The sequence below is a fragment of the Talpa occidentalis genome, unplaced genomic scaffold, assembly GCF_014898055.3.
Source record: "Talpa occidentalis isolate TD23 unplaced genomic scaffold, MPIMG_talOcc4v2.1 talOcc4.16, whole genome shotgun sequence".
NCBI classification, from domain to species: domain Eukaryota; kingdom Metazoa; phylum Chordata; class Mammalia; order Eulipotyphla; family Talpidae; genus Talpa; species Talpa occidentalis.
In genome coordinates this window covers 69,231,867-69,257,750 of record NW_023601653.1, presented here as the reverse complement: position 1 = coordinate 69,257,750, position 25,884 = coordinate 69,231,867, and the positions used below count along the sequence as shown (strand labels likewise).

General features: G+C 44.1%; 1 protein-coding gene across 1 annotated transcript in view; it reads left to right on the top strand.

Moving 5' to 3' along the window:
• The window catches only part of LOC119247043 (uncharacterized), a 206,390-nt gene that overhangs the window by 1,050 nt on the left and 179,456 nt on the right, over window positions 1-25,884 (top strand). The window contains 9 exon segments of the mRNA XM_054696783.1: window positions 3,051-3,365; window positions 8,120-8,431; window positions 8,512-8,829; window positions 12,449-12,541; window positions 12,616-12,930; window positions 13,832-14,146; window positions 16,203-16,244; window positions 16,330-16,644; window positions 16,988-17,007. Of these exon segments, the coding sequence (XP_054552758.1) occupies window positions 3,051-3,365; window positions 8,120-8,431; window positions 8,512-8,829; window positions 12,449-12,541; window positions 12,616-12,930; window positions 13,832-14,146; window positions 16,203-16,244; window positions 16,330-16,644; window positions 16,988-17,007 (2,045 nt within the window).

Below are 25,884 nucleotides of genomic sequence, written 5' to 3'. Positions count from 1 at the left end.
CCCAAGTGTGGTCCCAATCATGTCTGTGACATCCTAATGGTCTGCTGTTGAGGAAGAGGCCTGTGCTTGTGAATGTCCTTAGGTGGATTTTCCCTGGCAGTGCTGCCAAGCCCTGCATGGCATCTGTTCTCCCCTGGGCCCTGTCCAGCAGAGTCCAAGATATCAGGGTTGAGCCCTGATGTGACAATGATCTGGCACATCCTGGTCAGCCAGTCTCTCAGATGTGGGCCTTGGGCCTGGCTGCTCTAGATGCTCCTCCCTCTCCCCACCTTCCCTATTCCCTCTTTACTCCTGATTTCAACTCTCTCTGCTCAGAAGTCTCCATCTCTCTCTCTCTCTTCTTCAGGAAATTCTCCTCTCAATAGGAGTCTGCTCCTCACTTACATTTCTTGAATCTTCCATTCTAGGGATATGACCCTTTGTGAGGACAGCTGTCCCTTGCAAATTTTGCAGGTTATTAGGGGTAGAAGTGCATTCTGAAAATGAAATACACAATTGGTGCTGATTCCATTGTGGCCTCTCTTGCTGTGAGAGCAATGAATACATTTTACCAAGAAGAAACCACATGTCGCTCTGACAAGCATGATTTCTCCTCAGAGACAACATCTCATAAGAGCATATGACTCAAGCACAGGCTCATATATTAAGGCATCAGTTCATACGAATTGCCCCATCTCCTTGTTTAACTGCAGCCCTGGTATCAGGTGCCAAAGAGTGCTGGCTCTTCCCTGAGCTCGGCACATGCAGTCAGGACCTGCCGCTCCCTGTCATCCTTTCTGAATGTGAAGTCCCTGCTTTAAAGAGGCTTGTCTCATAGCACAGAGACACAGAAATATTTTGGATTTATCTTCCCAGTCACCTACTGTTTTTCATTGGTCTAAAGGATACTCATCCAATGTGTGTTTTGACAATGTTTCCATAGTATATATATATTTTCCATCATTTTATTTTCAAATTTCTTTGCCCTTGTATATTAGACAGGTAACATTTACTTGAATTTTGTTGTTTTATCTTGATTTGCTTTTAATTGAGTACCTGATCCATTTACTTTAAACAAGTGCTGATATTGTTAATATGTACCATTCACTCTTAATTGACTCACCGGCTCTACACGCCCTTTCTCTTCTTTTTTAGGCCTTTTTTTTTTAATTAAACAACAATATTCCTCTTTTGCTATGATTTTTATCAGATTTACAAGGTGTTGGAATTTTCATATCTTCCTTGATATTCACTGAACTTCTTGAAAATGTGGGTTACAGCTTTCATCCATTTTTTAAAAATTCTCAACCATTATCTCTTCAAATATTACTTCACTGTTCTGTCTCTGTCCTCCTCTTCAGTTGGCAACTGTTACTTTGATATCTTTAATATATTTACAATTCTATGTTAAGTTCTTTTAATTTTTAACTGTTCTTGTCTCCCCCTCCTTTTTTTTTTTTTTTTTACTAAATTCGTGAATCAGTTAAAGCTCTCATCTGCTATGTGTATTTCTAACTTCTCTTATAATGCTTTCCTTTTCACTATGTCATGTGAGCCCTTCTTTCTCCATGCCATGTCACTTCATATTTAATATTAAAAATTATGTATGAAAAAATAAGAAACTCCAGTATCTTTTCTGACACCTAGAAGCATCATCTTCTGTTCAGCTAGGCAGGTGGGGCTGGGGCTGCTGAGTACCCAGATATCTAACTGTAACCCAGATTGAGTGGGAACAAGCCTCGCTGGCAGTTTGGGTGACATCAGTCTACCTCTGCTTGTCCCTGTGCCTGTGGCAAGGGCATTCTGGGAACTCAGAATTCAGCTGAGAGCCTGGATATTTTGGTAGCTGAGCACCAAGAGAATAAAGGAACTTTGCTTTCCCAGAGTTTTGACATAGCTCTTGGCCTCCTGCCCAGTACAACATGTACACTGGGCAAATATTTGCAAGAGAAACTGCTATATGGGCATGGCCCTCAAGAATACCTATATCACACTTGTGCGCCAGTGCTTACTTTAAGTCAGTCATGGAATGGAGAATAAAACCTACAACTTCCCCATTTTTTGTTATATTTTTTAATTTTATTTTTAGAAGTTCTAGGTTTTATTCTCTATTTCATCCTTACTTAAATTGGAATAATGACACATTATTGAACTTATAGTGCAATTTTTTTTTGTATATACAAAGGAGAAAATAACAATACAGCAATTGTATTTGACTGAAAAGTCAATCTGTTTGAGTGTTTTCAGCTCAGGAATATAACCTGATTCTATCCGTGGTGGGGTTAGAGATACATTATATTTTCTCCTAAACACTGAATAACTCCAAATTTTGAATAATGGCAATTCCTGACATGAAGTTCAAGTAGAGATTATACTGTTTCAGGGATAAAGCAGATGTGTGATGCCCAGTGTCTCTGGCCAAGTTAGTCTCATCTGACATCATCTCCTGTGTCAGATGGCCCCATCTACTCAAGGAGTTCATTCTGGAGCCTAGAATCATAAATGAAATATTCTGGGTAAATCTTGTCCTGTTTCATGGTCCTTTCATTTTTCAGCTGTGAATTACAATAGCAAGAACAGCTCTGACTAGAATGGGTCTCCTGGCTGCCTCCAGAGGTTTCTGATAAGCTCCAACAGTTCCCTTTATTCAATAGCATGGAAATGGATGTAATTTATAAGGAATCCACCAGCTACAAGCCCTCTACAGCCACTCTGCACTCATTTAACTGCTTAGGGCAGAGATTCTGACATCTCGGGACATCTTGTCAGATGCCGTGTAGACTCTACATCAGGGTTACTCTGACAGGACCTGGTCACACCTGCTCTCTCAGACTGCTCACTAGTTGTTTTCAGCCACATTTCTCCTGTTCTTTCCTATTTTCAACTCCACTGTTTTGCTTGTTGCTGTGGAAACCAGGTGCTGCCCAAGTGCCAGCACTGTGTCTCCACCAGCAGGCTCTGCAGCCTCAAAGGGCGCACTGCCATTTGCTCTGGCCAAGGGGCCCCCCAGGACCAGGGCAGCCTTCCTCTTCCTGATTAGATGCACCCCCTTGATCTGACTCCCTCCGCAGACAGCACACAGCTCCGCCTGGTGGACGGAGGCCATCGCTGTGCCGGCAGAGTGGAGATCCTTCATCAGGGCTCCTGGGGCACCATCTGTGGTATCGGCTGGGACCTGCCTGATGCCCACGTGGTGTGCAGACAGCTGGGCTGTGGGGAGGCCCTCAACGCCACGGACTATGCTGACTTCGGGGAGGGATCAGGGCCCATCTGGCCGAACGAGCTGCAGTGCACAGGAAATGAGTCCCACGTGTGGAAGTGCCCGTCCAGGCACTGGGGAGACAACTACTGTTTTCATATCTTCGATGCAGGAGTCATCTGCTCAGGTATGGTGGTGCATTTTCAGGGGCTGAAGGAATGGAAAGTACCTAGGAGGCTGGTGTCTGTTGGGACAGCAGGGTTAGATGGGCCAGAGAGTTCTGAGACACATCCCATCTCTCCATAGTCCTGAGGGCACAAAGCTACTGTGAACGATGAATGTCTTTACTCCTAAAGAAACTGCTCATCCTTCCTTCTGTATTGGTTTTACCTGACAAAACAACTTAATCTATTATCATCCTGATTAAAACCAATCTTCACGATTCTTTTATAATTTACTTTTTGTAAGAATAAACTTATGTAAATCTCCACAGTAACTCCTTTTGTTCAGTGAGACTATTAGTGGGAGGAACAGAATGAGGATTCACTTTCCCAGTTAATTGCTTCTGAATGGATAGTGAGAGATCGGTTTTAAACTAGGTTAGTAAGAGCAGAGATCCAGGGGTTATCACTGAATAAATCAGAGAATTGTGTGGATTTGTGCCAAATTTCATGTCTCCTTTCTAAAATTAAGCATAAATATTCATTGTTTGTTTGCCAGTAAAACCAAAAAGCTATAGATGAAATAATTTGGGTCATAGATTCTCACTCATTGCTACTGGAGAATACACTCTATTTTCTTTCAAAACACTTGCGTAAACTCAAATTTGGAGGTTAAGTAGCCATGCACTGACAAGTCAATAGTGGAGGAAATAAAATGTTAGTCTGTGTGTTTTTTTGGAAAGAAATTACATAGATTTATTTTGTTCAATGGCCTCAAAATGAATGGCATTTGGGTATTTGAGAAGAATATATTGATGGGACAAACACAATTTTCAAAGGAGTAGGAAGAAATTTAAAGTAGCTAGGAGGGAGGGGAATGCTGGGTGCTGAGACATAAGGGGTTCCTTGAGCAGCATGAGGATGCAGGGGTATGTGGAGATGCCATCTGTGCCTGAGGACATGGGGTGTCTTTACAGCATGAAGACAGACAAGGACATATCTGACCACAACTTTCATTTTGCCTGAGGTGGGGTTGATTCATATAAATAAATTGCCTTCGGAAGCACCAGTTCTCTTTGCATTTAGTTGTCAAGGTGTCTCCTAATCTTTTCAAAAGTCTTAGAACTGTCTACTGGTTATTTTTCCTCTACTAGAAGTAACCTCCTGAAGAAATACATTGATTTATTATAATTCACATTCCCATCACTTAGAACAGTTCGTAGAAATTGGCAAACTCTAAAATGACAATTGTATTTTGAATCAAACAGTATGAAGGGGCATCTCAATATGGCCTCTCCACCCAGGTAGCAAACCTGTGCTGACTTGGAGATGCCTCCTCTGAAGCTGCCCTGTCTCCATTTCATTTCCCAATCAGAGGCTCAATCTTGGCCCATTTCTGGACTCCCCATGACTCACTCTCCTTGCCCTTTCTACCCTTGAAGGGAAGGTCACCATGACCACCTCTGGCTTTCAAGGTGAGGGGCAGCCCATTGTCCCAAGGTGGAGGATGAATTTGTGTTCAAAGAAGATACCTCATCTTTGTGGCTCCCTGGTGGCCAAATGCCACATCCAGGGGAGACATTTCCCACATCTCAGGCACCCAGTGCTCTGTTCCCACAGAAGTGTGAGAGCTTGGAGGGATGGATGAGTACCTGGAAGGATCAGAGGCAGGCGAGGCTGCTGGTCAGAAGCCTTGAGAGTTGGTTTTGAAGCAGATGAGTCATAGCTGCAGGGAGGACAGAGGAGACATCTTGGTCAGAGGGGAAGAAATAAGGAAAGAAAGGTGGTGACAACCAATCAGGTCATACTTGCTGTCTCGCTTCTCTAGAGAAAACCAAAACCCAAGGCCTTAATAATGAGAGGGGAATGTCCTCTGACCAAAACAACCCTAAGCTGAAGCTGAGGTGTGAAAAATTGGGGCTCTCCCAACTCAGATTTGTACATAGAGAATAGATTCCCCAGGTTGGATCTGAGATCCCACCTATGACTGAGGTGATGTCTCTCTTTCACATGGGCTGCATTGGAAAGTGGGGTCACCCCTATGAGACAAGAGTAGCGGTGTAGTACCAAGGGAAGAGGACCAGGCATATACTTAACACTGGGCTTGAAGGAAGATGAGCTGTTGTGCAGGAACCTGGGACATGGAGCTGCTGTCAGGAGTGTGAAACATTCACAAAAGCAGGTACATCACCAACTCAATAATCCTGAACTAGTCACTCTCTGACAGAACATCCCGGGTTCTGCTTCTCTGGGCTAAAATAAGGAGAAAGTGCTTGTGCATCTCCAGTATTATTTACATGTCTTTAAAGACATTGATATTTAAAAAAATTATTTATTTATGTATATTTTACATCATTGTTCATTTTTAAACAATGTTTGCTTCCCCACACCACTCAGGTGTAATCTCCATAGAATTTTCTCCACCAATTCACCTGTGCACCATCACCTCAGTCCCCTGTACTCCTCACTCCCCATGTTCCTTCCCACTCCTGTGCAGGATGTGTCTGGTTTATAATTGTCTGTTTGTTTTTGTTTGTTTTTTTTGTGTTTTGTATTGTTATTAATTTTTCCCCTAATGTCTTACTTCGTTCCACTATATTCCTCCGATAAGTGAGACCATACTATATTTTTCTTTTTCCTTCTGACTTACATATCACTGAGCATAATTCCTTCTAGCTCATCCATGTTGCTGCAAATGGCATTAATTTATCTCTTTTTGATTGCTGAATAGTATTCCATCGTATATATATAGCACATCTTCTTGATCCAGTCATTCATTTTTGTGCATTTGGGTTGTTCTCAGGTTTAACCTATTGTAAATAGTGCTGCAATAAACATAGGGGTACAGGTGCTCTTTTTGATAATGTTTTGTGTCCTTTGGGTAGATCCCTAGTAGTGGAATTACCGGGTCATATGGTAGCTCCAATTTTAGCAGATTGAGGAACCTCTATACAGCAATCCATAGTGGTTGGACCAGTTTTCACTCCTACCAGCAATATAGAAGAGTTCCTTTTTCACCACATCCTTGCCAACATTTGTTGTTGCTAATTTTTTGGATATGTGCCATTCATACTGGTGTAAGGGGATATCTCATTGTGGTTTTGATTTGCATTTCCCTGATTATAAGGGATGTTGAACATTTTTTCATATGCCTGTTGGCCATTTGCATTTCCAGGAGAAGTGTCTTTTAAGTTCTTCTGCCTATTTCCTGTCTGGATTGTTTACTTTGTTTTTGTTGAGTTGTGTGAGTCTTTGTATATCTTTGTGATCAGTCCCTTATTAGTTATATGGAGTGCAAAGATTTTTTTCCCAATGAGTGGGGTTTATCTTTGTTTCAGTTAATGTCTCTTTTGTAAACACATTGATATTTATCAATAAAAGTGCCATATATTTTTGGGTGTGGGTCTGGGTGCCTCTGATCCTTCTGATTGAGGTACTAAGTGTGTCTGCATCTCTTAAAATTTATGACCCAGATGTGAGCCCCGTTCTCCACAGCACACATTGCAAATAATGGGGCTTTGTTATCTTCAGTTTTCCTTATTTGGTTCTTTGGGATTGTGTGGTGTTAGGTTAAATGGATTAATTCCAGCCTCACTGGCCCTTGGTAAAATTGTCTTTTTTCATTTTTGCACAATGTATGCATTGTCATTTTGGCTATATTCCCCATACAATTGCACCCCCCCTTATTTTGACCTTAATCCTTCCTCTCCCTGCCTCCCCCCGCCATTCCCCTTTCCCACAGTGTGTCTCTGGTTTATAGTTGCTTGTTGATTTTGATTTTTACCTTGTATTGATTAGTCTTTTTCCTGGTCTCTTATTTAGGTTTTCTAAATTCCTGCTGTTAGTGAGACCATCCGGTATTTCTCTTTTTCTTTCTGACTTATTTCGCTGAGCATGATCCCTTCTAGCCTTTTTTTTTAATGTTTTATTTTATATAATTCTTACATCATGCAAAAATGAAAAATGATGTAAGAATTATATAAAATAAAACATTAAAAAAAGACCTCTATAAAAAAATAAAAACATAATGAAAAACAAACAAACAAAAAAAAAAATGTCTTTCCCCACCCCCCCCTCCGCCATTTCACCTACTTAGGGAGATTTTAGAACCTTATCCTGACCTTTCTTTTAAAGGTCAGATCAGTGGCAATGATATCCAGTAAATGGACAAGGAGCTGGACAGGAGCTGTCAGTGAGAGCCCAGTCTTCAACCTGACATTTCACTCACTCTCTTCAGGGGGGCCTGTCAGGAGCTGAGGGAGGAGGTCCAGGTCAGCCAGTTTCTTCCCTGGACCTCAGTTGTGTGGAAACTGCATATACATTCCAATAAATACACAAATGTCGCCAAAGTATTGGGTGTTTTTATGTAGTGAAAAAATTCTATTTACCTTGGATGAACATTGTTGGAATTATTAGAATATTAAAATGCTACTTCTCACTAATAATACCAGTCTTGCCCACATAGTAAAATGTTCCTATGAAACTCATGCTGTTTACTGCAGCATGGATGGAGCTGGAAGGGATTCGGGCTAAGGGAAATAATTCAGAGGGAAAAAGATGCATATTTGATGGCTTCACTTACATATGGGATACAGAAAAACTGTAAAAAGGGTCACAGAAATGAGGAAACTTGAAAACTGACCATAGATCTGAGGCCACAGCAGGAGAGGGGGTAAGAGGGTAAAAACAGGGGAGGGAAGAGAAGGGTCTATGTGATGTTGCATGGGTGATTTGGTGGTGGAACTATGGGGTTGTGAACACTCACTTTTCTTTTCTCTAGGATTTCCTGTGCGTCTGGCTGGAGGGGATGAGCCCTGCTCAGGGCAAGTGGAAGTGCATTCCAGAGGAGACTGGACTCCAGTGTCTGATGGGAACTTCACATCCCCCACTGCCCACGTCATCTGTGCAGAGCTGGGGTGCGGCAAGGCTGTGTCTGTGCTGAGGGGCGTGCCCTTCAGAGAGTCAGGTGGATGGGTCTTTGCTGAGGAGTTCTGGTGTGATGGGCAGGAGCCTCTGCTCCAGCTGTGCCCCAGGGTGCCCTGTCCTGGAGGCACCTGCCACCACCATAGGGCTGTTCATGTCATCTGCTCAGGTGAGATTCACCCTCCCTGCCTTCTATGTTGGGGTAAGAAACACATAAGCTTTGGCTGAAGCCTTGTCTTCTCCTTCCAGCATACACAGAAGTACAGCTCATGAACAACGGCAGCTCTCAGTGTGAGGGACAGGTGGAGATGAGTGTTTCTGGACGCTGGAGAACACTCTGTGCCTCCCTCTGGAGTCTGGCCAATGCCCACGTTGTGTGTCGGCAGCTTGGCTGTGGAGTGGCCCTGTCCACCCCCGAAGGAGCACACTCTAGAGAAGGAGCTGACCAGGTCTGGAGGGGCCGATTTCACTGCTCAGGGGCTGAGTCCTCCTTGTGGAACTGCCCCATGACTGCCCTGGGCGCTCCTGACTGTGGTCCTGGAAACACAGCCTCTGTGATCTGCTCAGGTGAGAGGCGGGCACTAACTGTACTGATCTGGGTGCTTGGGTCCCTCAGAGCAGGGCATGTGGGAAAACTGGTTCATGAGTGAAGAGTGGGTTATATAGATACAAATATTTGTCCAAATGTAACCCATGTACTCTTTTTAAAAATATTTTATTTTATATAATTCTTACATCATTTTTCATTTTTGCACAATGAATGCGTTTTCATTTTGGTTATATTCCCCATACAATTGCACCCCTTTTATTTTGCCCTGCCCCCCCCCCTTAGTGTATCTCTGGTTTATAGTTGCTTGTTGATTTTGATTTTTTCTTTATTATGGTTAGTCTTTTTTCTGGTCCCTTATTTAGGTTTTCTAAATTCCAGCTATGGGCAAGACCATCCAGTATTTTTCTTTTTCTTTCTGGCTTATTTTGCTGAGCATGATCCCTTCCAGCTCCATCCATGTTGCTACAAATGTGCATGAGTTTATATTTTTTGATTGCTGAGTAATATTCCATTGTGTATATACCACCTCTTCTTGATCCAGTTATCTAGTTTTGGGCATTTGGGTTGTTTCCATAGTTTAGCTATTGTAAATAGTGCTGCTATAAACATAGGGGTGCAGGTGCCCTTTTGAATGAATGTTTCTGTGTCCTTTGGGTAAATCCCTAGGAGTGGAATTGCTGGATCATATGGAAGCTCCATCTTTAGTAGGTTGAGGAATCTCCACACAGCTCTCCATAGTGGTTGGACCAGTTTGCACTCCCACCAGCAGTGCAGGAGAGTTCCTTTTTCTCCACATCCTCATCAACATTTGTTGTTGCTAGTTTTTTTTTTTTTAATATGTGTCATTCTCACTGGTGTAAGATGGTATCTCATTGTAGTTTTGATTTGCATTTCCCTGATTACAAGTGATGTTGAACATTTTTTCATATGCCTGTTGGTCATTTGCATTTCCTCTTTGGAGAAGTTTCTTTTTAGCTCTTCTGCCCATTTTTTGACTGGATTATTTTCTTTGTTTTTGTTGAGTCTCATCAGCTCTTTGTAGATTTTTGTGATCAGTCCTTTATCATTAGTGTCGTGTGCAAAAATGTTCTCCCAGTCAGTGGTGTTTCTCTTTGTTTTGGTTATTGTCTCTTTTGCTGTGCAGAAGCTCTTTAATTTGATGTAGTCCCAGCTGTTTATCTTTGCCTTCACTATCACTGCTTTGAGTGAATGTCTGTAAAGATTTTTTTGAGGTGCTTGTCATGTAGTGTTTTGTTTATATTTCCTTCCATATATATTATGGTTTCAGATCTTATGTCTAGTTCTTTAATCCATTTTGAGTGGTTTTTGTGTATGGTGTGAGGTAGTAGTCAAGCTTCATTCTTTTGCATGCAGTGACCCCGTTTTCCCAGCACCTTTTATTGAACAAACTTTCTTTGCTCCATTGCATATTCTTTGCTCCTTTGTCAAATATTAGTTGATCATAAATCTGTGGGTTTATTTCTGGATTTTCTATTCGGTTCCATTGGTCTGTATGTCTGTTCTTGGTCCAGTACCATGCAGTTTTGATGATTATGGCTTTGTAGTATAGTTTGAAATCTAGAAGTGTGATGCCTCCATTCTCTTCTTTTTTTTTTTCAGGAGGGCTTTGGCTATTTGGGGGTTTTTATGCCTCAATATGAATTTCATCAATATTTGTTCTATTTCTTTGAAGAATGTCCTTGATATTTTTATTGGAATAGCACTGAATCTGTAAATTCCCTTTGATAGGGTGGCCATTTTGATAATGTTAATTCTTCTGATCCATGAGCAGGGAATGTCTTTCCATTTCTTTGTGTCTTCTTCTATTTCTTTTAACAGTGTTTTATAGTTTTCTTTGTATAGGTCCTTTACCTCTTTTGTTAGATTTATTTCCAAGTAATTGATTTTTTTTTGTTTCAATAATAAAAGGGATGGTTTTCTTGATTTCTTCTTCTTCAAATTTATTGTTTGTGTATAGGAAGGCTACTGATTTTTGTGTGTTGATTTTGTATCCTACCACTTTACTGAACTGATCGATTAGTTTAATTAGTTTTTCTGTGGAGTTTTTGGGGTTCTCTATGTATATTATCATATCATCTGTGAATAGTGATAGTTTGACTTCTTCCTTGCCTATTTGGATTTCTTGTATGTCTTTCTTTTGTCTTATTGCTCTGGCTAGGACTTCCAGTATTATATTGAAAAGCAGTGGTGAGAGTGGACATCCTTGTCTTGTTCCAGATCTTAATGGAAATGCTTTCAGCTTTTCACCATTGAGAATAGTATTGGCCGTGGGCTTGTCATAGATGGCCTTTATGATGTTGAAGTTTGTTCCTTGTATCCTGAGAATTTCATGTTGCTGCGAATGGCATGAGTTTATCTTTTTTGATTGCTGAATAATATTCCATTGTGTATATATGCCACATATTCTTGATCCAGTCATCTATTTTGGGGCATTTGGTTGTTTCCAGGTTTTATCTATTGTCAGACACACATTTTAAATTTTCTGCAGGAGAAATTTAGTTGAAAAGCATTTCTCTTCCTTTTTAGGTCTCATGATAAGTGCTCTGGCTACTATAGCTATGCTTCCAATTTTCCCCAAAAACTTAGCGACAGAAAAAAAATGCACTTTATTTTTCTGTGATTTCTGGGTCAAAAATTTGGGGAAGCTCAGTGGCAGTTCTCTCTGGCGGTTTCACATAGCTGAAGTTATCTGGGCTGAAGTCACGCCAGAGCTCCCTGAACTGGGAACCAGGATGCCAATGACAGGATAGCAGGCACTTTGCCTGTGGCCTCTCCCCAAGACAGGCTCCTCAGAGTAGCTCCTCTAAAGCACGTGCCCTCAGAAGGTCTGGGAAGCCTGCATGACTTTTCTGTCCTGGTGCAGGGAATCAGCAGTGTTGCCTCCACTGCATCATGTTGCCTACAAGCAAGTAATAAAGATCAGTGCGATGCAAGGGAATGAGGCAAAGACCTCACTGCTCAGTGGACATCTTAGCAAATAATTTTGTGGATGTGTTTAAACAGCACCAAGATGTTGAAATGTCTCACTGTGATAGTGGATTTTTATGTTCCATATTTCCTTCTTTCATTTGTGTAGTTAAGGATCTAAAACTTCATAAATATGGAACTTAAACCTTTTACCATATCTATTGTGCCCCTTCTCATGTTTTCTACTGTTTCCTCCTATGCTCTATTCCTTATATTCTCCATGATCTCCCTCTTTACTACTCTTGCTTCCAAATCTCTGCTGAGGTTTTCAGAGTCACGTCTATAATGTATCTATAATGTTGAATTGACTCAGGTCTCAAGGGGAAATAGGCTCAACTCTGTTCTTTGCTTCTCTCTGAGCATCTGGCTCCAACATGCTCACTGTCCTGGAAGCTCTGCCATCCTTCAACACTATTGCTATATTACCAAATTCTAAATTCACTCTCAGTGATTCTCAGTATTTGTCTTAAAAACAGAAATATTGGTCTTTTGGGGCACAATTTCACACAGAAAGTGAACTGTAAAATAATGATGCCATGAGTGTTTTGTTAGAATGTTCGTCTCAGATCTCTCCACTATGTTATCATGTAGTTTAATTCAGTTTCTGCTCTTCAACCCCACTAACCCTCTGACCCCACTGCTCTGCAGGAAACCAGACCCAGGTGATGCCCCTGTGCACCCACTCCCCATCTCCACCAGCAGGCTCTGCAGCCTCAGAGGAGGGCACAGCCAACTGCTCAGGTGAGGGCCTTCCAGGACCAGGAAAGCTTCTCCTTCCAGTTTAGATGCCCCCTTGACCTACTTTCCCTCCTCAGACAGCACACAGCTCCGCCTGGTGGATGGAGGCCATCCCTGCGCCGGCAGAGTAGAGATCCTTCACCAGGGCTCCTGGGGCACCATCTGTGATGATGGCTGGGACCTGCGTGATGCCCATGTGGTGTGCAGACAGCTGGGCTGTGGGGAGGCCCTCAATGCTACGGTCTCTGCTCACTTCGGGGAAGGATCAGGGCCCATCTGGCTGGAGGAGCTGCAGTGCACAGGAAATGAGTCCAACGTGTGGAAATGCCCATCCCGGGGCTGGGGGCGCCATGACTGCAGGCACAAGGAGGATGCTGGGGTCATCTGCTCAGGTCTGCACTGCAGCTTGTTCAGGGGCTGGGGGTAGAGTGTGAGGGTGTGGGGGAGACACTGAGCACAGAGTCTGAAAGAGAGAGGGGTAGGAAGCTTCCTTCAGAGATTCTGTCTCTCTAGCACATATGACGATTAGGTACCTCCTTCCTTCCTGTGGCAGCTGAGGGTCTGTCCTTTCAAAGCAACATCTCCTGACAGAGCCACGGCATAGAGTTTTCATTTGCAAGCAGGCCTCACTCTTCAGCTACCTACAATATAGAATCTTGATCACTCTACTGGTTTCTACTTCCTGTAACAAATTTCCACATAATTAGTGGTTAAAGCAACTTACATTTATCATCTTACAGTCTTGTAGTTTAGAAGTCCAACACCATCTCACTGGGTTAAAATCAAGGTGTGAGCAGGATTGCATCACTTCTAAGTCCTGGGGAGGAATCAATTCCAAGCCTCTATAAACTGTCTGCACTTCTCAGCAGAGCTCCCTTCCTTGGTCATCAGACCAGCAGTGTATACACCTCTCACCATTCTCCAGAATCACCTCTCTCTCTCACCAAAACCACTTTTACAGACAGTGTATCCCATAAGGGATTATACTTGACTCACCTGGTTAACCCTCAGTGTTCAGGTTAATCTCTCCTTTCCAAGGTTTCACTTAGCCCCATCTGCACAGTCTCTTCTCATGCAAGGTGTTATGCACATGTTAGGTGACGATATGTATAGTTTCCAGGGATCATGATGCAGACATCTTTGGTGGAGTTATCTGCCCCCACCCCAATCACACCTGCTTTAGCAGATTCTGTAGTTTTGTCAGGAAGCAGCATCCAGTGTTTCTTCCTTGCAGAGGGTCCAGAGCGCTGAGAGGGGTGCTCATGGTGCCCTGTCTCCCCATTTCTCCTTCAGAGTTCCTGGCCCTCAGGATGGTGAGCGAGGACCAGGACTGTTCTGGGTGGCTGGAAGTTTTCTACAACGGGACCTGGGGCAGTGTGTGCAGCAGCCCCATGGAAGCCATGACCTTGTCCGTGATCTGCAGACAGCTTGGCTGTGGGGACAGCGGGACCCTCAACTCTTTGGTTGCTGTTAGGGAAGGGTCTAGACCCCGGTGGGTAGATGGAATCCAGTGTAGGAAAACTGATACATCTCTCTGGCAGTGTCCTTCTGACCCTTGGAAATACAGTTCGTGCTCTTCAAGAGAGGAAGCGTCTCTCACGTGTGCAGGTGACTGTTGTATGTGTCGGTCATCACTCGTATGCTGTTGCTAGTGATGTTTATTTTCAAATCCAGCTTATGAGTTTAAGTTAGGTCTTTAAAATGAATAGGCTAATTATTTAATCTGTTTATTCTAATCCTGTTTCAGAGGAAAATATAAGAAAACTTGTACTGACAGTAGTCATGTGAAAAAAACCAGATCAATTATATGAGGTTGTGTGGAGTGTGAATAATCCTCTGATCAACATCTGAGGAACTCTAGTGAATGAGGACTAGCTAAATGCTATGCTGAACACTTGAATAAGTGAGGCCCAGGTCCCCATGCTCTGTGTCTCATATGCTCCTGAATTTTTGCATCGAAATGCATCTGTACTTGTCAGACTCCTGGTCTGTCTGCCCTCAGAGAGTAAACCATGTCTTATAGAATCAAAATTACACTCCAAGTCAGAGGACAGAGAAGGAGAATATATAATCTCTGCCTTCATGGAGCAGGAAATCCCAGGTTGAAAACTCTCCATGAGGAATAGGAAATGTGTGGAGGGTGTACATGGGGCCAGAGGAGAAGTCCTGCTTTGATGGAGAGGAAGGATGAGAAAGAGTCCTGTTAAGGAGGAGGTGGGAAGATGATCCTGGTCAGTGAAATATGGGGTTTTGAGAAAATTCTGTCATGGCAAGAGGAGATGGACGATAGGGGGAGCGAGGCAGGGAACCCTGGAAGGCAGAGCAGAGTGGAGCAGAGCGGAGACCTCCCAAACTCTCATGGGCAGGTGCAAGGAAACAGTTCTCTCAGGGGGGAGTTGGTTTATCCTCTTGACTGTCACTGCTGAGAGGGCAGAGACCTTAGGCCTCCAGATTTTTCTTTTTGCTTTACTCACTTCTTTTTGTTTTTTTTTAATAGAGGCATGTTTTATTTATTTATTTATTTTATTTGTTTGTTTGTTTTGTTTATACATGCACTGGGGTACAGTCAGAAGTGCGGGAGGGTGAGAGAATTCACCAGAGCCAGAGGGGGGGAGCAGAGCAGGCAGAAGGACCGAAGACACTGCTGAGGGGAGCAGCGGGCGGCAGGAGAGGTCTGCGCGCCATGCGGGACCCTCCTCTGGTGGCCGGGGAGCAGCTGGGGATCGAACTGGCGCCGCAGAGGCCGCGGGCAGCTTCGCAACCCAGCGCTCAACCGCTGCGCCACCGGGGAGGCCCTGCTTTACTCACTTCTAAGAGTGATCCGAATCCCAGTTTTCTTGGTTGATCTGTTATGTAATTTTTTAAAAGGTTTATTTATTTATGCATACAAGAGCTGGGGTATAGGCCAGAGGTGTGTATGGGTGTGCGTATGTGGTGGAGGTGGGGAGTTGAGAGGATTCACCAGAGATAGAGTGGGGAAGGGTACAGGTAGATTGACCGAAGTACAGTGCTGAGGGGAGCAGTGGGCCAGTCAGGAGAGTTCTGCTGCTCCATGGCTGGCCGAAGCCATGGGTAGCACCCTGGCTGGCCAGGGATCGAATTAATGCTGCAGAGGATGTGAATAGCTTCATAGGTTGTGTCTTAACCCTTACGCCAACAGGGAGACCCCCTATTATGTAATTTTTCTTTAAAAAAATGTAAGTAGCGTGTTGAACATGAATTATTTCTGTGATTCCAGAGTTATTTTATAAATATCTTCTTTTTAGTACCACAGACCACTGATATGATTTTGTATTTTCTATAATAGTTTACTCATAAATAATAATGGAACTACACTTCACTAGATTTTACTCATCCATTCATATAGCACGATTGATCAAGCCCCTCTCCCCAGTGCTCACAGAAGTTTCTACACTCACATGTGTTGAATGAAGGCCTGTGCGGCACCAGACACTGAGCTAAGAGCAGGAGCACAGATGTGGGTCAGATGTGCAGGGTCTTTCCTCTAGCAGAGCTGCATCTGTGTGTGTGTGTTAGTTGTGGATCACGGAGAGTGACAGACAAGACAACGATAAATTAATTTCACTGCTTGTATCAGACCTTGTTTGGGGGCAAGAGCATTCCCTCCTGTCTCTGACCCAACACTCATCCTTTGCTTCCACAGAAAGGAAGCCCAAGAGCTGTCCATCTGCAGCCCCCTGCACAGGTACATCAGCCCCCCTCCCAGCTCCTCGTTGCCCCTGGGGCTCCTCCTCCAGCAGGGCCCTAACAGGGGTCCCCTGGCCTTGCAGACAGGGAGAAGCTGCGCCTGCGGGGAGGAGACAGCGCGTGCTCGGGCCGCGTGGAGGTGTGGCACGCGGGGGCGTGGGGCACGGTGTGCGACGACTCCTGGAGCCTGGCCGAGGCCCACGTGGTGTGCGGGCAGCTGGGCTGTGGCTCGGCGCTGGATGCCCCGCGGGCGGCGGCCTTTGGGCCTGGAAATGGCAGCATCTGGCTGGACGAGGTGCGGTGCAGGGGCGGGGAGTCCTCCCTGTGGGAGTGCCCTGCGGCTCCCTGGGGGCAGAGCGACTGCAAGCATGAGGAGGACGCGGGAGTGAGGTGCTCGGGTGAGTGGGCAACCCTGTTGGGGGACATGTGCTGGCATCTAGAGGCTCTTCCTGGATTCACGTGCTGCTCTGGGCCTGGCAACCTGTGGCTTTTGCCTGATGCCTTGGAAGCTGTGAGAGAACAAGGTGCCAGAGTGGTAGGTGTGACCTGGGGCTTTCCCACCCAGCTCAGTAGTTGACCTCTCTCTCCCCTTCTCTCCAGGTGAGAGGACAAGAATCCAGCCCACCCTTGGAAGTAGGTGCTTCTTCTCTGAGTCACGGATAGAGGCACACACACATTTTCAGGGATCTGCGCAGTAGCATCTACATAATTCTGGAAAATTATCATATCAGCACAGGAAAGGCCCATGCTCAGGCACCGCAGTCCTGTTACCTCTGGTAGCTCTAATGCTCCAAAACTTCATCCACTTCACTTTATAAAAATCCCTTAGAAACAGATGCAGAAGACAACTGGCACATCTCAGGGCAGGATCTATATGGGCACATCTTGGGCTCAGGCCCAGGCATTGGATCTGAGTGCTAACTTCATGGATGAGGACTCAGTGGATGAGCAAGTCAAGGGCAAGTGGGGAAGGGCTCTCCTGGACCTACAACCCTCTCTTAACCTCACAGCCCTCTTCTGTCCTCAGGCAGCAGATCAAACTCAGCTCCAGGCCTGGGCATCTTCTCCCTGCCTGGGATCGTCTGCATGGTCTTGGGGGCCCTTCTCTTCCTGGTCCTGGTCATCCTGGGGATTCAGCTGCACAGAGGGAGAGCAGAGCACCAAGGTGGGCCATGGGGATGCTAAAGGGAATTCGTGGGAAGGTGTTGAGCCAGTTATGATACCAAGGAAAGTGCCCCAGTATTGTCTCCACCCTCACAGTCTGGCAAATAGCACCTTCTCTACAGTAGACTTCAAGATTTGAGACAGCTGAATCCTTGGTTGAATGTAAAACCTCTCAAGAATTATGACTTACTATGGAAACAATGTCATTGGGATTTGAATATAGGCTCGCAATCAATGTCAGGAAAGCTGTTTCTGTCCCACAAAGCTCAGAAAGGGGCTCTGGCAGCCCAGAGGGCACCCCTTGGGCATGGGAGAGCACCATGTGCCTTGTCTGTTGTATGGGGACTGTCTCTAGGACTTTTCTCTGATGTTGTGCCATTTTCTGCAGCCTCACCTGCTTTCGAAGATGTCATAGATGAGGCCTTGTACCAGGAGATTGATAACTATGCTCTACAGGAAAAGGAGGACCTTTTGGACAGCCCAGGTGTGTCCCATGCTTTCCCCACTGTTCCTGAGCTGACCATGGGTTCCCTTCACATTTATAGACTCAACCTCTCAGCCTCCTCCCTAAGCAGGAACTCCCAGCCCTCTCCCTACAAATCTGAAGCCCCATATCTTCTGAACCTTGACACTGGGCCTCCTACTATGGCAAAAGATTTCTGTCTGTGATGTTCTCCCCCCACCAGGAAACCTGTCTGAAGACTCAGCGACTAAGTTGCTGTATTACACAGGGGAGGGTGAGGAGAAGGGAGATCCTGGATCTGCCCCAGGAAGGAGAGACAGATTTTCCCTTTTTTGCGGGGATGAGAAGCAGGAATCTCTTCTGAAGAGAACTTCTGTGATGAGGATGGGAGGATTCTCTTCTGTCTTTATCACAAAAACCATTTGCTCTCTCTCCATTCTGTCACCTCACAAAGGAAAATATCAGACCCAGTTCTCTGTATCCACAGCTACGTCTAATCTGTTGCAGACATGCATTTAATTCTTATAGACACAAAGGGCATTTTTTTCAGTGATATCTAAAATTGACATTCTGAGAATTTCCATGGTGAGCCTTGGGAAGTGTGGTTTGCACAGGAGATGGTGTGTTGTTGGTGGGTCATGTACATAGCAAGACCCCCAAAATTGATTTTTCTAAGACTTAGAAAACATGGACTGGACCTCCCTGGTGCCACAAGTGGTTAAGCACAGCACTTTGAAACTGTCCGCTGCCTCTGCGGCATGAGTTCGATTCCTGTCCAGCCAAGGAGCTACTCACAAGGCCCTGCAGACCTCTCCTGTCTAGCCTGCTGCTCCCCTTAGCAGTGTGTTTCAGTCAGTCTGCCTGGTCTGTTCCCACTCTGTCTCTGGTGAATCCTTTCACCCCTGCACCTCTGGCCTTTATCCCAGTTCTTGTATGCATAAAAAAAAAAAAAAAAGAACCATGGACTACTGGTGCTTGTACTTACCAGCCACTGGAAGCTCATATTAACAAGGGACTTAAGAGAGGAGAATTTTTCTCCTATATCTTCCCCAGATGGTGATGATGGATAGCTCTGGGCATGAGACTTGAGACATGTCAGAGGGATCCTAAAATTGGAACCTTATATCAAAGCATCCTTCGATCAGTTTAGTGAAGCCCAGGCCCCCTTTAGTGCAGGACAAGGGATCGCCTGTCTGGAGTGAGAGGTACCCAGATTCCTTCTCCTGCCTGCTCTGTGTTTCCCACAGACTCACAGGCATGTGGGCAGGTGGGTTCTCTTCATCCATTTTCACTCCAAGACACTGATTTGTACATATTATATTTACAGCTCCATAGCATGTGCTTGAATGTAGTACCTGGTTTCATATCACAATAGCTTTTTTTGATGCTTTATGGTATAAGAGGCCATGTTAGGAAAGTATATTAGGATATGTGGAAGAATCAAATAATTCTGAGAATATTGAGATGAAATATATTCTGATCCCAGGGCCAGAGACAGCCCTGGACTCTAGAGCTTTTACGTATCAGCTGTTGGAATCTCTGCTGTAGAAGGGCCCGAGCACCCCCCAGTCCAGCCTCAGTCCTTGTCCATTTCCAGAGCCTCTGGGACAGCCTGTCAGAGCCACGGGAGACGGTTATGATGATGTTGAAGAGTTTCCTGTTCCTGAAATTCCTACTTCCCGAGGAATGAGTAGGAATTATTTTTTCCTGGAGGAGAACGGTGGTGCAGGGTATTCCCAGCCAGGTGAGTGTCAGCTCTGTCTCCAGTAGCCTCATTTCCTTGTCTGGGGAAGAATGAATTTGGACATGTCAATAGTCAGTTTATCTTCACTATCAACATCTGGGGCCCTCTAGACCTGGATGTAGTGTCGCCTGGATATTGTCTATTTCATCTCTTCTGAGAGGAGACATCCTGTGTTCTCATGTCCATTTCCTCCATCATCTCGATACAGACATTCCTCTATGAGTGGCAGAGGCTTTATTCTCATTTTTTTCATTCTCCAAATTAAGAAATATGATCTGACAATAAATTTGGGGGCTTTTTCATTTTGTGGGCCATATTTTGGAAAGTTTCAATAGCAGTGTCAATTAAATTTGAAAGCTAGAAAAATGTGTTTGGGGAACCATGTATCCAGAACTTTAAATTTGGGATTAACTCTTATTAATGCAGATGTTCAAAGGCCCTAATTGGAGTGATAATATCTCAGCTGTAGAATGAAATTAAGAGATAATTTTCTTGCATTGCTTCAGTTGTAGATGAAAAACCACCTTCTTAGAACTAGGCCTCTGATTATATGTGAGCACGTGGGGCCTGAGGAGCAGGGGGCCATGGGATGTGGTTGAGCTGCTCCCTTTTGTCCTCTGACCAAGAACCCAGATTGTTCTTCTGAAGATTTCTGGGTCTGGCTTGGGCTGGTATTGATGTGGTGTACCTCAGTCACCAAGATTGAGGAATCTAGGGGAGTCACCTCCTGCCCCCATTCCTAATGAAATCAGACCACGTGGGTGTGATAGTTTTCACTCTCGTCTCTAGTCCTTACCATCATTGGCCCAATACCTTACAACTGTAAAGAGCAAGACACGTCTTTGCACAGAGTAGCTGAGTGGAAGAAGCAGCTTTAACCTTTCAGAGAGTTGCTCGGTCTCACAGATACCTTGTAGTCTTTGTGCACTCGTCTACTTCTACCAAAAAATTCTTTTTATTTTCACCACTGAAACTAGATTTTTCTTCACCTTGCAGGCCTCTCACTGCAGTTTCATAGAGAAGCTGCCATCTCTGGCATGGGGGAGAGAGGATGCCCACTGGTCCTGAGACAAGAAGACCCTGGGTATGATGATGTTGATATTAGCACCATGTAGCGTCACTTTTGGATCACATAAATCTTCAAAGTACACGCTGTAACATCGTTTCCCCAATAAATGAGAATTCTGTCTTCTTTCTTACTGCAGAGTTTTTACTTGGGCCTTTGATGAAAGGACAGTCTTCATAATTAATACCCTGAGCATCAAGGTCAAGTGTTGTTAAGAGTGCAGATGCATTGACCCCACTGACCTTGGAAAATTCCGTCTTCAATCACACCCCACCCCTAAGTGAGATCTCAGTTGAAATATCCTTGTATCACATCCCTCATCCTACAGTCTTGCTTCCTTTAGTGCAAAAAATGTCACACTTTCTGGAACAGTATAGAAACCTGAGACCTAGCTCTGAACTAAGTATTTACTCAGTAATATACACTTGGAAACACTTTACTGAATATTCCAAAAAATGCCATGACTTCTTGCTAAACTCAGAAATGAGAGTCACAGTGAATGGGGTAAGTAGGCAGGAGGGAAATGGTTGCAGCTCTTCTAATTTTGCCAACAGGCTTATGGAATATCAATGTCAAAAATCTCCCTACTATGCCCTTCTCTTCCCTTGTTATTCTCCAATATCCCCAATCTGCCCTTTCTCCATGAAATTGCACATCCTGGTGTTCAGAAATCCTCATGGTTTCTACCCTTTTCCGTGAACAACTCTTTTATATCCGCTCTGAGTACAGTTATTTAAGCTCAATGGTAATCAAACTTCACTATTACAAACCATTTTGAAGTAACTTATTTCTTCCTATTCCATTTCTAATCATCCACACCTATTTCCTTCAGTTGTAACAAGGGAGAAAATTGGGGGGAACAGGGGATAGAGGGCTAGAGGGAGACAAGCAGAGATGTCAAGCATTAAAATTCTTCAGGAATTACATTGTGTCTGGAAACATTTCTGGTTCATCATGCACTACATGACATTTTATAATAAGTCATCTGCAAATCAGTATGTGAACAATTACAGCCTTCTAACTTCAGAAGATTTCACCAAGGTTTTTTGGTCTTTGTAAATAAGATATGTACTACCTTGGGAAATAAGATATGTACTACCAAGAATGTCCATGACATAATGGAAAACTTTTCCAAAATGCACCATCTACATCTGCAGTTATTTTTTTCAAATGCTCCAAAAGAAGTACCTTAAATCAAAATTTGGAAGACACTAGCTACATTAGAGTCACAAACCCCTTAGCTGAGTCCATGGAGCTGCCCAAACATGCAGCTCGACTTCTCTATTTAGCCTCCTTAACTATTTATTTACAGTCATTTTTGGGACCAGCATATGGAGTCTGTCAGTTTTCTCTAAACAGGTCAGGTTCTTTGGAGTTAGGGATCGAGTTAGAGCCCCTTGTCTAAGGAAGTGACACCTGGAACATTGTGAATCTGGGCAAAGTACACCTTGAATGGCCCTTGAGGAGGTGAGGAAACAGTGAGGTCACTCACTTATTTCCTGAAGAAAAGTGTGTTTGAGGACCAATAGTGTAAGAGCAATTAGGGTAAAACTTACTGAAATAGCAATATCAAAAGTACTTTATACAGAATGTTTAATGTTGAGCCATTTCTATAAACAAATATAGGCCATTACTGCTCTATCAGAATACAGGCATTTAGAACATCTGTAGCCTCATCTCAGTTTTAAAAAACATCATGGTAAAAGCACTGAGGATGCTCCGGGGATGATGATTCATCATTGTCATGTGCAGGGTCCCCTTTCTTCCCAGGGTGCAGCTGGGAACTGCCTCTTCCTTTCTCAGGATCAACTGATCTTCTAGTGACCTGCAGAGAAGAGTCTAACATGGTGAAGTGATGTTTGATTAAAACTGTGACAAGGGAACAGGACAGTAGCTCAGAGAGAAGGACCAATGAAATGTGATGAGAAAACATCCCTGAAGGCCCAGTAATGCTCAGGGGGTTCAGGCTATGTCAAATTAGTTACAACAAGGGATATATCAGGAAAACCTCTTGGCACCAGTGAATGTGGTTTCTGAATCATCAGAGATCTGTGGCCACCCAGAGGTGCTCTATGAAGACCTGTGTCCTGGTTCACCAATCCAGCAAGGACATGACCCAAGAACAGGGAGAATCATAAAAAGGAAGGTGAGAGTTTTTCCTTTCCAAATGGCCAGGTCTGAATTTGCACAGAAGGAGATAGGAGATCGGATCCAGAAAGAAGCTCAGCTCCTCCTGACAGTCTAACTTTGCTGGTGATGGCTTGATGTGTGTTCCCAAAAGTCCACAGACACCATATGAGCTTCTGTTCTCCACAGTCCCCCGTTCCACCGTCACAAGAGCTTCTTCCCTGAGAATGAGCGTCTTATCTGCCCACTGAAATGTCTGGAGTAGAACAGCTTGCTGCTTCCACAAATTCTGAGTTTTTAGTCCAACGTTAGGGCTTTATTTTTAAAGCCACCACATAATGACTTACTCATATTAGTGCTAAAATATGTTCATAGTCCATATCACATCCCCCAAATGTCTATTAATTCTTACACTGCAGTAGTTAAAAAAAAAATCTCCAACCACCCTTTACATACAAAAGAGTACAAAAATATTACCAGCAGTGCTTCCATTGTGTGATTTGGGAAACACACTCAATTCATCTACAAATCTTTAAGAACACATATTTCAGATATAGCTATGATGCCAAAATCATCCTACTCAGGGCAGAGGTGAAGGATCACAGATCAACTATTCCACTTACCTGTCAGAGTGACCCTCATCACATTCTCCTCCTATAGGGGAAACTCCTCCTCACTCATCCCAGATGCAGAAGGACCCTCAGGCTCTGGCACATCTTCAGCATCATCATAACCCTTGCCTGGGCATAAGGCCTCTGAGCTGAGGGATCTAAGGGTATGTGAGGTGATCAGGTAAAATCGTAGTAAAAGGATAGTTAAGTAAGAGCTAAATACCTGTTCACCTGAAAGTCTCATGGTTCCTAAATAGAGGAGCCATATATTCCATGTTCTAGGGGTCTTTTTCTAGGCCAAATATTTCACTTTTATTGCATAAGTCAGTAAAATATCTGAATCTCAATATTTCCTGATTAAAACTTCATAGAAATAACTAAAATAGTCAGATTATGCTTCCCAGATTTTTTTTTTAAGACAGTGTTTTGCAGTTTTCCTGCTCAAATCACTCTGCATCCAGGGATTCCGAGGCCCACAGGAACCTCACCTCATTCAGCCAGATAGACCCTCATCCCTCCCCGAAGTGAGCAGAGACTGTGGCATTGTGGGCTTCCCCACAGCCCAGCTGTCTGCACACCACCTGGGCATCAGTCAGGTCCCAGTCATCATCACAGATGGTTCCCCAGGAGCCCTGGTGAAGGATCTCCACTCTGCCGGTACAGGAAGGCCTCCGTCCACCAGGCAGAGCTGTGTGCTGTCTGCGGAGAGAGTCAGGTCAAGGGGCATCTAATCCAGAGAAGTTTTGCCTGGTGCTGGGGGCCCCTCACCTGAGCAGCTGGCAGCGCCCTGGTCTGAGGCAGCAGAGACTGCTGGTAGGATCAGCTTGTGGGTGCACAGGGGCAGCACCTGGGTCTAGTTTCCTGTGGCAGTGTGGTGGGAGGCTTAGTGGGATTGAAGGGCAGAAAATGGAATTAAACTACATGATAACCTAGTGGTAGGGCCTGAGATGAATGCTCTAATGGGGCAGTCATGGCATCCTAATTTTAGAGTTCACCTTCTGTGTGGAAAGTTCTGTCTCTGACAATGCTAAAGTTTCTTACTTAGGCCAAACACTGAGAATGATCTTAGAGAGGTGGTATAATCCAAGAGTGTCTGAAAGTGTTGCAGAGCTCCCAAGGCAGTGAGGACTTTTGGAGTCAGACTCTCAGACAGCAGCAAAGAGCAGGGCTGAGCCTTTTTCACCCCGAGAAATTTGTCCACCAGTGTTATCGCTAGACACTGAAAACCTCAGCAGAGATTTTGCCAACACTCAGGACTCAGGGAAAATCTAGTGTAATTCAGAGTTGGCCAAGGAGGAGGAGCTTGTTACCCAGAACCCTCCTACCACAGAAGGAGAGTACTTTGAGTGGACTATTCCTCACAGGGATGGAGGCCCAGTTTCTAGTCGCCTCAGTTTCTTTTCAATAAGGTGGTCAGCTGCTCCTAGGTCACATGCAGACAGGAAGCAAACTATGGTAAACTGTTTTCTTTAAAGTTTATGAGAAGTAATTAGTGTAAAAGAAAAACTTGATACACTGCATTTATTAATTTATTAAAATTAAGAACTTGGCTTATGAACAAACAATATAAATAGAATGAAAATAAAAGAGCAAGCATTAAACACTCCAAACTATGCATAGATGTGTGTGTGATACACAGGAATGTGTGAACCCATGTGTACACTAATCCATAGATGACACATATACAAATGTATCATACATACACATTCAATAGACACAATGACTCTTGTCACTTATATTTTAATGAAAGTAGTTGTTACATGAAAAAATAATGAACTCTGTTTTGTTGACAGCAAGGATGAGCTCAAGCAATTTGTGTGCAGTGGATTCCATTTCCAAGCACTGCAATGGCACCATCTTATTTGGCCTCACGGAGGCCAGAGAGAATAAGAAAGTTGACTAAGAGACTCATATGAGAATGAAAGGAGGAAGGGGAGGCAGAGGGACTGAAATGTTGACAATGAGGATGTTGGAACAGAAGGGCACCCCCTTACTAACCAATATAGACTGCCAGGTGCAGATTGCCACAGTGTGAAATGGGGATGAAGTGGAAAAAGGGGAGCCTCACCCATGAGGCTAATGACCATGTTCCTTTAATGCCAATCTCAACTTCTTTTTTCCCCTAGAATTTATCATTCTAACCCCAGTTTTCTAATGACCTGGCTTTTTGTTCTTACTGTTAGAGGCTCCTTGTTTCTTTAGAGCCAGATCACGCTGGTCAATTGACACAGGAGACATAGGCTGCATTAACTAAAAGTCTTCTTTACTGGGTCCATGGGCTGGAGAAAGAGTCACGCATGTTTCTTTAATTTATCTTCCGTGTCCGCTCTGGGGCCAGATGACACCTGATGTCAGAAAACTTTGTCTCTCTTACAAGGAGACAGTTAAGATAGAGCATCTAATTGGGGTTTGAACCTCAGAAAGTTTCCATTTATGGAGTGTTTGATGCAGGGACGATGTTCA